This window comes from Rana temporaria, chromosome 12, assembly GCF_905171775.1.
Source record: "Rana temporaria chromosome 12, aRanTem1.1, whole genome shotgun sequence".
NCBI lineage: Eukaryota > Metazoa > Chordata > Amphibia > Anura > Ranidae > Rana > Rana temporaria.
The window spans coordinates 77404583-77417442 of NC_053500.1; the positions used below are offsets into that span (position 1 = coordinate 77404583).

The 12860-nt window shown below is 47.2% G+C and overlaps 1 protein-coding gene across 3 annotated transcripts in view; it reads right to left on the reverse strand.

The window, feature by feature from the left end:
• The window catches only part of NBR1 (NBR1 autophagy cargo receptor), a 128050-nt gene that overhangs the window by 66619 nt on the left and 48571 nt on the right, over window positions 1-12860 (reverse strand). Inside the window, exon 1 of one of the 3 annotated variants that reach the window (XM_040331225.1) lies at window positions 7561-7675. The exons of the other annotated variants lie outside the window; for them this stretch is intronic. Coding sequence (XP_040187159.1) covers window positions 7561-7575 — 15 coding nt within the window. The 5' untranslated portion in view covers window positions 7576-7675. Of the gene's footprint in view, window positions 1-7560; window positions 7676-12860 lie in introns of those variants that run through there. 3 annotated transcript variants of the gene reach the window in all.

A 12860-nucleotide genomic window follows, 5' to 3' on the forward strand; every position in this document is an offset into this window, starting at 1 on the left:
AAATAAGCATAGGCTGTACGCGTATGTGCATACATTCCACATGCAAGTACCACTCATATATCCCTTTATAGTCTGCTTATTTCAGCCTGTCATTGATCTTGACAGGCTGCTGACAGCAGGCTGTATGCTGTACCCGTGCAATCTAAATCTACTGAGTTGGTCTAACATATGGTATGTAACCGAAAACTGAGATTTTGATAAGAAAATGCATTACTTAGAAAGTACATTTCACCTTGTTTGAATACTAATTAGAAGGTAAATAGAAGAAGTTTAAAATGTCAATCATTTACAAACACCACAACAAATTTCAGCTGAGAAATCCAGCAAAGTAGCATAGATTCCTCCACTTCTATGTGACCTTGTTCTTTCCATGATGACATATGAAGATGACATGTCAGTTATGCTTCGGTGTCAATAACCATTTTTTTTATAAAACTGAAATAAATAACTAAAAGATGCAAACTTTCCATGAATTACTATAATTTTCGTGCACACAAATCCAACACCAATATAGTGAATCTGGACTACAACATATAGAAACTCCATGTGTCTCAGCTCAACTTGTTGAAGAAAAAAAAACACCACGTGTCCTTTCACCCAGTATAGATGTAAGCTTACCAGAACATGTGCAACTCTATCATTGAGAAGTCAAAAAGCACTTGTGAACTCTCACTGCTGGGACCAAGGACTTCAAGACAAGTTCTCCGCTACTCCTAGTCCCCGGGAAGGAAGAAAAAACAGAGCACCAGGCTTTTTTTTTGTCTTCTATACAGTGAGATTCTATAATCTGCCATAATCTTTTTTCTCTTTTCGTCCATGGACGGACAACAGCCTTCACAAGTCTTGACAAGTGGGTTATGTTCCTGTTCTATAGGAGAGGACTAGGCAGAACATGTTAGATATTTAAATACATGTTACTTTAACAGAGTTGAACAGCCCCGCCCAGGGGGCAGTCCCTCCGGACATAACCCTCCTCCCTGCAGTCAGCAGCTCAGTTTTTTTCTGCCTAGCAGAGGAGAAGGACGTGGCTCCCTTTGGGCCCAGTGCCCTGAAGAAATTTTTTATATTATTTTGTTTTTGAGATTCTTCTATCAACTGCTGGCTGGGTGACAGGCTGGATAATATAGATCCTTGTAGTCTCCCCAGTCCGGCCATCGAGCGTGAACAGACCTTAGCTACACGCTGGGTCAGCCACAACATACCCAATGGCTCCAGGGGTGGATGGTGGGCTTTTTGCTCCAGGGTCCACATATGACTGGGCTGTTTGCTGTCTCACTCACAGTGGACTGGGCCGACAGCTACTCCAACTTGGTTGTAGGTCTGTCAGGAACGGTTCCTCCTGCCTCGGCAGGTTGGAACGGCTGGGAATTCCTGGGATTAGGGGGTTCTCCTATCCTCCCTTTCCCTGCTCTGTCACATTTCCCCTTCTGCTCTAAAGGGCTTGCTGCGACTGGGGCGGACCTGTGGGGGGACTCCGGGTCCCAGTCGGGGACTGTGGGGTGTCGGGGCCCGTTTTTTCTGTGGAGGGTGCTCTGCCTCGGGGGGAAGTCCCTACCTAGGCCTTCTCATCCACATCGCGGTGCTCCGGCGCCATTTTGGTGATGCTATTATTAGTATGCCTGTTGCTTCTATTGTTCCCCCCTCCCCCCCCCCGGTCAGTGCAGCAAGGAGGGTGGACTTTTCAGGTCTTGAATTGGTCCCAGAGAGCTGCCTGTGGTGTTATGGAGTCAGTATCTGGTCCTTTTTCCTCAAACATGCCAGAGGTGGCAGCTGGTCCCCCTGCACCTGCGGTTCCCATGGACACTTTGTCAGCAGTCCTGGAATCATTTATTGCCAGGGTGGAAGCGGCGTGCGGGCGTAAGAAGGGTAAAAAGCGCCCCTCCCCCCGCCATCTCCTGGGGAATGCTCTGACTCAGACCCGGGCCTGGCTGCAGCACAGGACCCCGGTTCTGGGTTGTCAGAGGATGTGGACCAGTACCTTCCTTGTGAGGAAGACCCCTCGCCCGGGTCAGTGGAGGATAGGGCACTTGTCAGTGCGCTTATCAATGCTGTGAGGGACTCTCTTAAGCTGGAAGGTGCAGCTGAGGCGTCCAGAGGGGTCAGTCTCCTTTGGGTCGCACAAATCGGACTTTGTGGACCCTCAGCGCCTGGCGTTCCGTTATCCCTTCGAGTACAGACTCTGGAAAAAGTGGGCTTTTCCTCCAGTGGTTGACCCCCCGATAGCTTGGTTGAATAAGGTCACCACTCTTCCAGTAGAATGGTCCCCTGCGTTTAAAACCACTCTGATAGGAGGTCCGAGGCGGTGACACGCTCCATGTTTACCATGCTGGGGTTTGCATTGAGGACTATTTTGGCTGCAACTCTGGTGTCTCAGACTCTCACCGAATGGGCAAAGATTTTGCTCCAGGCTGTGGAGGAGCATCAGCTCCCTCCTGAGTGTGTAAGACTGGCCGTCCAGTTGGTCCAGGGCCTTGTATATGTCTGATGCCACTCCTCCTAGATGCGGCCCCCTTGATCTCCGGGGGCCTCTGTATCTGCGGTGGTATTACGTCGCCTGATCTGGGTGAAATGCTGGTCCGCTGTCCAAGCATCCAAAAAAGCTCCGTCAGATTTACCCTTCAAAGTTGGGAGGCTTTTTTGGTACCTCACTGGACAACATTAATAAGGATGTCACTGGGAGGTAAGAGCACTCTCCTCCCTCAGTCTACCAAGAGGAAGGAGCCGCGCCATAAGCCGGATCCTTCCTTTCCCGCGCAGAAGGGGTATTTTCGTCAGTCAGGGCCAGTGGGTAGACCCTCTCTGGTTGACAAAGGCTTGGCTGAGGGACAGAAGCGTCCCTGGGTGCGCAAGTCAAACAAGCCGGCAACCAAACCCACCACTGCATAAAGTTTTGCCCCCGCCCATCTCATGGGTGGGGGAACTTTCTTGCGTCCTTTGACATCAAGGACGCATACTTGCATGTCCCAATTTGCGCAGGACACCAGAGGTTTCTGCGTTTTGCAATCGGCGAAGACCACTATCAGTTTGTGGCTCTTCCCTTTGGCCTAGCGTCAGCACCAAGAGTTTTCACCAAGGTGCTTGCCCGGATTTTAGCTTTGTTGAGACAGCGAGGCATTGTCATTGTGGGCTACTTAGACCATCTTCTTCTGAGAGCAGCTTCTGGCTAAGAATTAGAGGTAGATGTGGCTAAAGCCAGCCAGATCCTCCGAGAATTCGGTTGGGTGTTAAACATCCAGAAGTCCGTCCTGGTACGACTCTGCGTTTGGAATACCTAGGGTTGATTCTAGACTCTGCGGAGAGGAGAGTCTTCCTTCCCTTGGAGAAATTGCAGACGCTCCAGTCTGCAGTGAAGCTGTTGGCAAATGGTCATCTCTCCGTTTTTGCATGGGAGTCCTGGGCCTCATGGTAGCCTCCTTCGAGGCGGTACCATATGCCCAATTCCACACTCGAGTATTGCAGAGGGAGATCCTGTCCAAATGGAACAAATCTCCGTTGTCTCTGGAACGCCAGATTCAGGTAGGTCACCTAGTCAGAGTCTCTCTGAATTGGTGGCTGAGATCCCCGCCTCTTCGGTCCGGGAAGTCGTTTCTCCCCTTCCAGTGGACGGTGATTACGACGGGCGCCAGCCTCACAGGTTGGGGGGGTGTCTGAGGGGGCCCAGTCAGCCCAGGGTCACTGGACCAATTCCGTCTGCCGATCAATGTCCTGGAACTTTTGGCGTTCAGGCTGTGCTGAGGAGGTTGCAAGGTCGCCCCAATCAGGATCCAGTCGGACAACGCCACGGCGGTGGCTTATGTCAACCATCAGGGAGGGAACACGGAGCTCGGCTGCAGCGTCCGAGGTGGCTCGCATCCTGCGGTGGGCAGAAAGAAACGTGTTGGCTCTGTCGGCCGTCTACATTCCGGGCGTAGAAAACTGGCAGGCGGACTACATAAGTGGCCAGATGCTGGACCAAGGGGAATGATCATTGCATTCGGAGGTGGTTCAACTCCTTTGCAGGAGGTGGGGCACACCGGATGTGGATCTCCTCCTGGCTTCTCACCTCAAATCGCAAGGTGTCAAGGTACGTGGCCAGGTCCAGAGATCCCTGGGCAGACACGTCAGACATGTTGGTGGCCCCGTGGGGTATCGGCTAATTTATGCCTTTCCCCCACTAAAGTTGCTTCCTTGTCTGCTCCGCAGAGGGGATTCCGATGATTCTAATCGCTCTAGATTGGCCCTGGCGTCCTTGGTACGCCGATCTTGTGCGCCTGGTGGCGGATGCACCCTGGCGGCTGCCAATGCAGGAGGACCTTCTGTCTCAAGGTCCCATACTTCATCCTGCTTTACGGTTGCTGGCTTTAACGGCATGGCTATTGGAAGCCAGGTGCTGAGGGACCAAGGTCTTTCGGACTTGGTCATCTCAACCATGCTGAGGGCACGGAAGTCTTCTTCCAGGAAGATCTACCATCACACCTGGAAGGCCTACATCTCTATGTGCGAAGAGATGGGGTGGAGTCCACAGACGTATTCGGTTTCCAGGGTCCTGCTGTTTTTACAGCGTGGAGTAGATCACCTCTTCCTCCATGTGATTTGAATCTTCAGATGCTTCCTTCGGCTGCAAGGTTTTGCAGGCGGCTGTTTAAAGTTGCACCTCCTCCATTGAGGAGCTTTGCTTGTTTTGGGGTTAAGTTATTTTTTTTATACTGTTTCCACCCCTCGTTTTTTTTACACTGCTTGGGAACATCCCATATGTCAAGACTTGTGAAGGCTGTGTCCGTCCATGGACGAAAAGAGAAAATAGGATTTTTTGTACTCACCGTAAAATCCTTTTCTCTGTCGTCCATTGATGGACACAGCACCCACCCCTCCTTTTAGGTTTTTATGGCTTTTTTACGAACTGAGCTGCTGACTGCAGGGAGGAGGGTTATGTCTGGAGGGACCGCCCCCTGGGCGGGGCTGTTAAACTCTGTAAGGCCTCGTACACACGATAGGTTAACCAGAGGACAACGGTCTGATGGACCGTTTTCATCGGTCAAAACCGATCGTGTGTGGGCCCCATAGGTTATTTAACCATAGGTTAAAAAAAAGCCAACTTGCTTTAAAATTAACCTATGGATTCCTAACCGATAGGTCAAAACTGATCGATAGTAGGCACGACCATCGTTTAAAAATCCACACATGCTCAGAATCAAGTCGACGCATGCTTGGAAGCATTGAACTTCGTTTTTTTCAGCACGTCGTTGTGTTTTACGTCACCACGTTCTGACACGATCGGTTATTTAACCTATGGTGTGTAGGTGTGACGGACCATCAGTCAGCTTCATCGGTTAACCTATGACAACGGTCCTTTAAACCGCTGTCCTCTAGTTAACCTATCGTGTGTACGAGGCCTTAAAGTAACATGTTATTAAATATCGAACATGTTCTGCCTAGTTCTCTCCTATAGAACAGGAACATAACCCACATGTCAAGACCTGTGAAGGCTGTGTCTGTCAATGGACGACAGAGAAAAGGATTTTAAGGTGCGTACAAAAAAAGAAACTTTTTTTTTTCTTCCTACTTCAGCTTTTCTCTCTAAGATACTTACTGCACCTTTAAATTAACAAAAATGGTAGCTAGAGAGGAAAGAGTATACCCTACTCTGTAATGATACTTCATAATGTCCTGTTCTGCATGTCTGCGAATTGTTATACATGTTTACATGATTTTTTATTCAAGAGGAAAGAACACACACAGAGCTCAAGAATGGTGCACTAGATACATTAATTACAGGTCAGGAAGAGGGCAGTGAAGGATTTAATGTACTGGTAATATACAGTATCAGAATGTTTATGAAGGTGCTACGGTTCAAATGGGCAAGATATACAGTACAGACCAAAAGTTTGGACACACCTTCTCATTCAAAGAGTTTTCTTTATTTTCATGACTATGAAAATTGTAGATTCACACTGAAGGCATCAAAACTATGAATTAACACATGTGGAATTATACATAACAAAAAAGTGTGAAACAACTGAAAATATATTTCATATTCTAGGTTCTTCAAAGTAGCCACCTTTTGCAGCAGACACATCTCTAGAACTGTTAAGAGGAGACTGTGTGAATCGGGTCTTCATGGTAGAATATCTGCTAGGAAACCACTGCTAAAGAAAGGCAACAAGCAGAAGAGACTTGTTTGGGCAAAAGAACACAAGGAATGGACATTAGACCAGTGGAAATCTGTGCTTTGGTCTGAAGAGTCCAAACTTGAGATCTTTGGTTCCATCCCCTGTGTCTTTGTGCGACGCAGAAAAGGTGAACGGATGGACTCTACATGCCTGGTTCCCACCGTGAAGCATGGAGGAGGAGGTGTGATGGTGTGGGGGTACTTTGCTGGTGACACTGTTGGGGATTTAATCAAAATTGAAGGCATACTGAACCAGCATGGCTACCACAGCATCTTGCAGCGGCATGCTATTCCATCCGGTTTGCGTTTAGTTGGACCATCATTTATTTTTCAACAGGACAATGACCCCAAACACACCTCCAGGCTGTGTAAGGGCTATTTGACCAAGAAGGAGAGTGATGGGGTGCTGCGCCAGGTGACTACCTCTTGATGCTCATCAAGAGAATGCCAAGAGTGTGCCAAGCAGTAATCAAAGCAAAAGGTGGCTACTTTGAAGAACCTAGAATATGAAATATATTTTCAGTTGTTTCACACTTTTTTGTTATGTATAATTCCACATGTGTTAATTCATAGTTTTGAAGCCTTCAGTGTGAATCTACAATTTTCATAGTCATGAAAATAAAGAAAACTCTTTGAATGAGAAGGTGTGTCCAAACTTTTGGTCTGTACTGTATATAAGAAGGTGAAGGGTTAATATCAAGGATCGAACGATTATCGGTAAGGCCAATATCAGCATTGGTCACAAACTAGACCGATATTACTGATATTGGTCTCCGTGGGCCGCTGCAATCTTTTTGAGGCCCAGAAGCCTGCAGACCCAGTGTGCAGGGGAGAGCGGCACATGCACACATCGTCATTACGTCTCTGCGCACTGGGCCTAATGTTTTGAGTCTGACAGGCCTCCCTCGCCTCTCGGACAGACACGCCAGCCACCCACAGTAAGGTGCCAGGCCACTGAGGCCAGCCAGCAGACACCCACCCACAGCAAGGCGCCAGCCAGCAGCCACCCACAGCAAGGGGCCAGCAGCCACCCACATAGGCATGCACAGCAGGGTGCCAGCCTGCAAGCCCACCCACAGCAGGGTTCCAGCCAGCAAGCCATCCACAGCAGGGTGCCAACCAGCAAGCCATCCACAGCAGGGTGCCAGCCATCCACAGCAGGGTGCCAACCAGCCAGCCCACCAACAGCATGGTGCCAGCCAGCAAGCCCAAACACAGCAGGGTGCCAGCCATTTTTAACCTTACTCTTTCAAATTCCAATGTAGATGGATGCAGAGAGAAAAAGTAAAGTGTGGTCTGGGACTATTTCTCGTCTGAACCATCTCCAGGAAAAGCAGAAGTGTGTAACACATGCACAAATAATGTGAGCATGGGATCAACAACTGCAAAAAAAAAAAAAAAAAAATACATACAATCTTTGGGCTCATCTAAGAGTTCATCATGTTGAATTATATAATGAAGCACAGAGAAAACAAACTGAATCACAAAGTGAAATACATTTGCACTGCAGTAGTGATTTGAATGTAATCAGTGCAGTGCAATGCACTAGTAAGTTATACTTTTTCTATGTTTTGGGAAGCCATTTAAGAAGTTATTGTTTTTCAAGCACTTTATTTTTCCCAGTTGTTTACTTTTAGACCTCATTCATCACATCATGGTGCACTGCAGACAGAGATGTCAGTTTTGAAATCTAAGGGCAGATCCACAGTGAGAGTACGCTGGCGTATCTACGGATACGCCGGCGTACTTTCAAATTTCCCGCGTCGTATCTTTAGTTTGAATCCTCAAACCAAGATACGACGGCATCTGGGTTTGATCCAACAGGCGTACGGCTTCGTACGCCTTCGGATCGTAGATGCAATACTTTGGCGTCCGCTGGGTGGAGTTCGCGTTGTTTTCCGCGTTGGGTATGCAAATGAGCTATTTCCGACGATCCACGAACGCATTCCGCGGACGCGGCCGTCGCATTCTCTTACGTCGTCTCTAGTCGGCTTTTTCCGGCGTATAGTTAAAGCTGCTTTTTTTGCGGCGTATAGTTAGATTTGCCATGTTAAGTATGGCCGTCGTTCCCGCGTCGAAATTTGAATCTTTTCTTTTTTTTGCGCAAGTCGTCCGTGAATCGGGATGGACGTAAGTCACGTCTAAGTTTCAAAAAATGACGTCCTTGCGACGTCATTTCGCGCAATGCACGGCGGGAAATTTAGAAACGGAGCATGCGCAGTTCATTCGGCGTGGGGACGCGCTTCATTTAAATGAATCACGCCCCCTAATCGCCGATTTGAATTCCGCCGCCAGAGATACACTACGCCGCCGTAACTAACGGCGCAAATTCGTTGTGGATTTGAAACAAAGCCAAGCAAGTTACGGCGGCATAATGTATCTTAGATACGCTGCGCCGGTGCCTATCTATGTGGATCTGGCCCGAAGTGTGTTTTTCTTCCATCAGTTTTCATGTGAGGGACGAGCCCTTAATGTCTCATTTTAATAAACATTAACATGTTCAGTTTCTACCAGATTTGTGCATAAAATTGGTGTTATTTTTGAAAAGTTTAAAATGTGCAAATTATTGGCAAACAGTATCGGTTATCAGAAAGAGAGGTGGCAGAAATATCAGTACCGAAAAAACGATATTGGTCGATCCCTAGTTAATATACAGGTCATTAAAAGACAGATAGAATTGGAGCTAGTATGTATAGGAGAGGAGGGGGCAGGAAAGGGTTAAAATTCTGTGTGTCCCTGCAACAAAATGAATGGATCAACAGCTGCAGCCACTGACCCATTCATTCTGTGCCCATTTAGAAGGGCTGATCTCTCTTCTGTTGTAATGGAAAGGGGAGGGATCAGCAATGTAAATAATATGTGATCACTGTGATGACCAATCCTGGCAATCACACAGTACCCAACAGCTTGTATCAGCCGGGTACAGTGTCTCTAGCCATCTAATGACGGCAGGGCGATCAACCACACAATGGCAATTTATACATAAATAGCACTGGGTAAATGAAGAACCACCGATATCTGCTGCGAGTGGTTAATTTGCACTTGTTTTCACAACGCACAAGGCCGACCTACACTAAAAACACTGCATTCCATTATGAATATAATAAGTTAAAGCGGAGTTCCGGACACAATTTTAAAAATAAAAACTTTTTAAATATGAAAACCCCTGTAATACACAAGCTTAATGTATTCTACTACAGTTAGTCTGTAAACTAAGGTCCGTTTTGTTAGGTTGTTACAGCATTTAGACACTTTATAAAACAGAAATTGACTGGGGCCATCTTAAGTGTGGGCATTATGAAGCCAGACTGTATGACTTCCTGGATTTCAGCCTCGCACATGCTCAGTGCTGTACAAGCAGTGTAATGGTTTCAGATCAGGTTTCAATAGCAACGGGAGTGTCAGAGGAAGTTACCGCCCCTTATCTATGCAAACCTCTCCTTCCAGGAACCAGTAAATATAATAAATAATTTGTTCCTGTGCAGATATATCTACATAACAAGATGATATATATATCTTGTTTGATATGTGCAGGGCCGGACTTACCATTGGGCTTGACTGGGCTCAAGCCCATGGGCCCCGTCCAATTATTAAATTTTTTTTTTTTTTTTTTTTTTTTTTAGGGGTCCGGAGGTCCCCAGGGCCCCGGAGGCCCGTGACGGCAACCCCCCTTTTTTTATTTATTTTTGATTAAAAAAAATTATATATATATTATATATATATATATATATATATATATATATATATATATATATATATATATATATATATATATATATATATATATATTATTATTATTAAAGGGCCCAGAGGTCTCCAGGGCCCCCGGATGGCAACCCACTTTTTTTTTTTTTTTTTTTATAAAGAAATTTACATTTTTTTTATATATATATTTTTTTTTTATTAAAGTGGAGTTCCAACCACAATTAGCATTTTTTAAATGTATGTCCTTTCATCCTGCATTTTTATAATATAAATCCAGTCACTTACTATTTTACAATCCGCCGCCGTTCCGCATAGATATTCAAAAAAGATAGTTTATAAAACTATGTCTACACCGTTGGCATTTTGCTTGTGGGCATTGTGAAGCCTACAAGCATTTACTTCCTGGAAGTCTTGGATGGGGAGTGATAATTGGGTAGCGCACTGCATCCTGGGAAATGATGACACACAACATTTCCCAGGAGCATTAAAGGGAGATGATGTCAGAATCCTAGGTGATTTCAAAGGCAGATTTCGTAGGACCGCATAGCAACAGGCATTTCCAGATGAGTAAAAAAATGTTTTTTGTTATTTTTTTTACTTTTTTAGGTCTAATGAGCACAATAATGAAAAAAAATAGGGGTGGAAACCCCACTTTAAGGGCCTCAGAGGTCCCCAGGGCCCCATGTGGCAACCCCCCCCCCTTTTTATTTATTTTTCTAAATGTTTATTTTTTTATTTTTGTTTTTTATTTTTTTATTTTTTATTAAAAGGCCCAGAGGCCCCAGGGCCCCGGATGGCAACCTCCCTTTTTTTATGATTTTTTTTATAAATGTATATTTATTTATTTATTTTTATTAAAGGGCCCAGAGGTTTATTTTTTCTTTTTATTAAAGGGCCCAGAGGTCCCCAGGGCCCCGGATGGCTACCCCCTTTTTTTTTATATACATATTTTTCTTTATTTCTTCTTTTTTTTGTAAAGGCCCCCCCCCCCCACTTCTCAATTTGCGGCAGGCCCCCCCGCTTCTCAATTTCAGGCCCGGTTCTCTGCTCCAGGGGGCCCATGCCTTAAGCTGTGTAAGGGCCCCCAAAATTCCTGATGGCGGCCCTGCGCATACCTCCCAACACGCATGGATTCTGCGGGACTTTCCCGCACAGACAGCTTCTTCCCGCAGTCCCGCAATAGGGTTAATTTTCCCGCACTGCAAGAGGAGGCAGCACGGAAGCAGGAGCAACCGGAGTGGTGTGGAGGACTGTGGCTGCTGAAGGGAAGAAAGCCGACAGCCGGGCTAATGACAGTCTGTGGCCCCCGGCTGTCGGCACAGGTGAGAGGCACTCCCCTTCCGCTCAACAACTGCAAAACCCCCCTAGGAGGAACCGGAGCGGTATGTGGATGTCTGCTTAAGGGAAGAGAGCCGACACATTCCGTGCACAGGTGAGAGGCACCCCGCTCAACCACATTAATGCGGCCCCCCGCTCAACAACTTTAATGCGCACCCCCCCCCGCTCAACAACTATGATCCCCCCCTCGCTCAACTACTTCGCCCCCCCCCAATTCTCGGCTCCAGGGGGCCCCTTCAACACTCAAGCCCAGGGGCCCCAACCACCCTAAGTCCTGCCCTGTATATGTGGTGTGTATACATATACCAGACATGTGCACTGTCAATAAATTCATTTTGTTTAGTTCCGTTTCGCATTAGCCGCTATTTCGTATTTTGTGCCCGAAACTCAATTCGGATTCGTACGCTCATAATGGGCACAGCAGGAGTACAGCCACAGGAAGTCAGCACAGAACAGGAATGGTGGGAACCCTTCATGAGGGATTCCCACCATCCCTGCACTGAGTTCCCGGGTCTGTACACCCGCTGTGCCCATTATGAGGGGTTCCCACCATCCCTGTGCTGAGTTCCCGGGTCTGTACACCCGCTGTGCCCATTATGAGGGGTTCCCACCATCCCTGTGCCGAGTTCCCGGGTCTGTACACCCGCTGTGCCCATTATGAGGGGTCCTCCCCATCCCTGTGCTGAGTTCCCAGGTCTGTACACCCGCTGTGCCCATTATGAGGGGTTAATTTTGTTTATTGAAAAAAATCTTACAAACAACAACGTATATACAATAAAACAAAATAATTGAATATGACTATACAAAACAGAAACAAACACAAGAACATAATAAACGGTGCAAACCAAATTGCGCACAACATAATCCCTACGGGAGAGCCAGACTAAAGAGCATCACCATGCATGTCACCTTTTATATAAAGTGAGTGGGAACTGCCATTAAGGTGGCTGAGGCTGTTTCCCAGCCTGGCTACTCCCTCTCCCTGGAGAACCAGCGCGCTTTGTTGCACCCTGGCACTCTTCATCCATAGAGGATGCAGAACTGAACGAGTCCCATTCATAGTCATCCTCAGACAGTACCGTAAATTTATTCGCCAAAGGCAAAACCTCAGGACTTAAGGTAACTGTACCTCCTTTTTTCCCCTTCTTTTTGCCTCTCCTCCTTTTATCCTCCAACCACTCCATATCATCCTTGGACAACCCGGAGTCAGCAGCCTCCCCACACCCTTCACCCCCCTCCCCCCCATACTCCCTTCCCTTATCTACCCCCAGGCCAGCCTCTTCACCATCCTCCCCACTCCTCTGCACCCCACGATCCTTAACAGGAACCCTGCAGCATCGAGGGAGGGGGACTGTCACCGCACCTGATGCACCAGCACCTCTTGCTGCCTCTGCAATTTTAGAAGACACAGAAGGATTGGACACATTCTCTGCAACTGACACTTTACTTACAGACTGGGAAGACACTGACACATTGGGAATTGGCACAGTCTGGGGCACCACGGACACATTGGGAATTGGCACAGTCTGGGGCACCACGGACACATTGGGAATTGGCACAGTCTGGGGCACCACGGACACATTGGGAATTGGCACAGTCTGGGGCACCACGGACACATTGGGAATTGGCACAGACTCAGATGGACTCACAGGCCCTCCAGCTGTTGAGC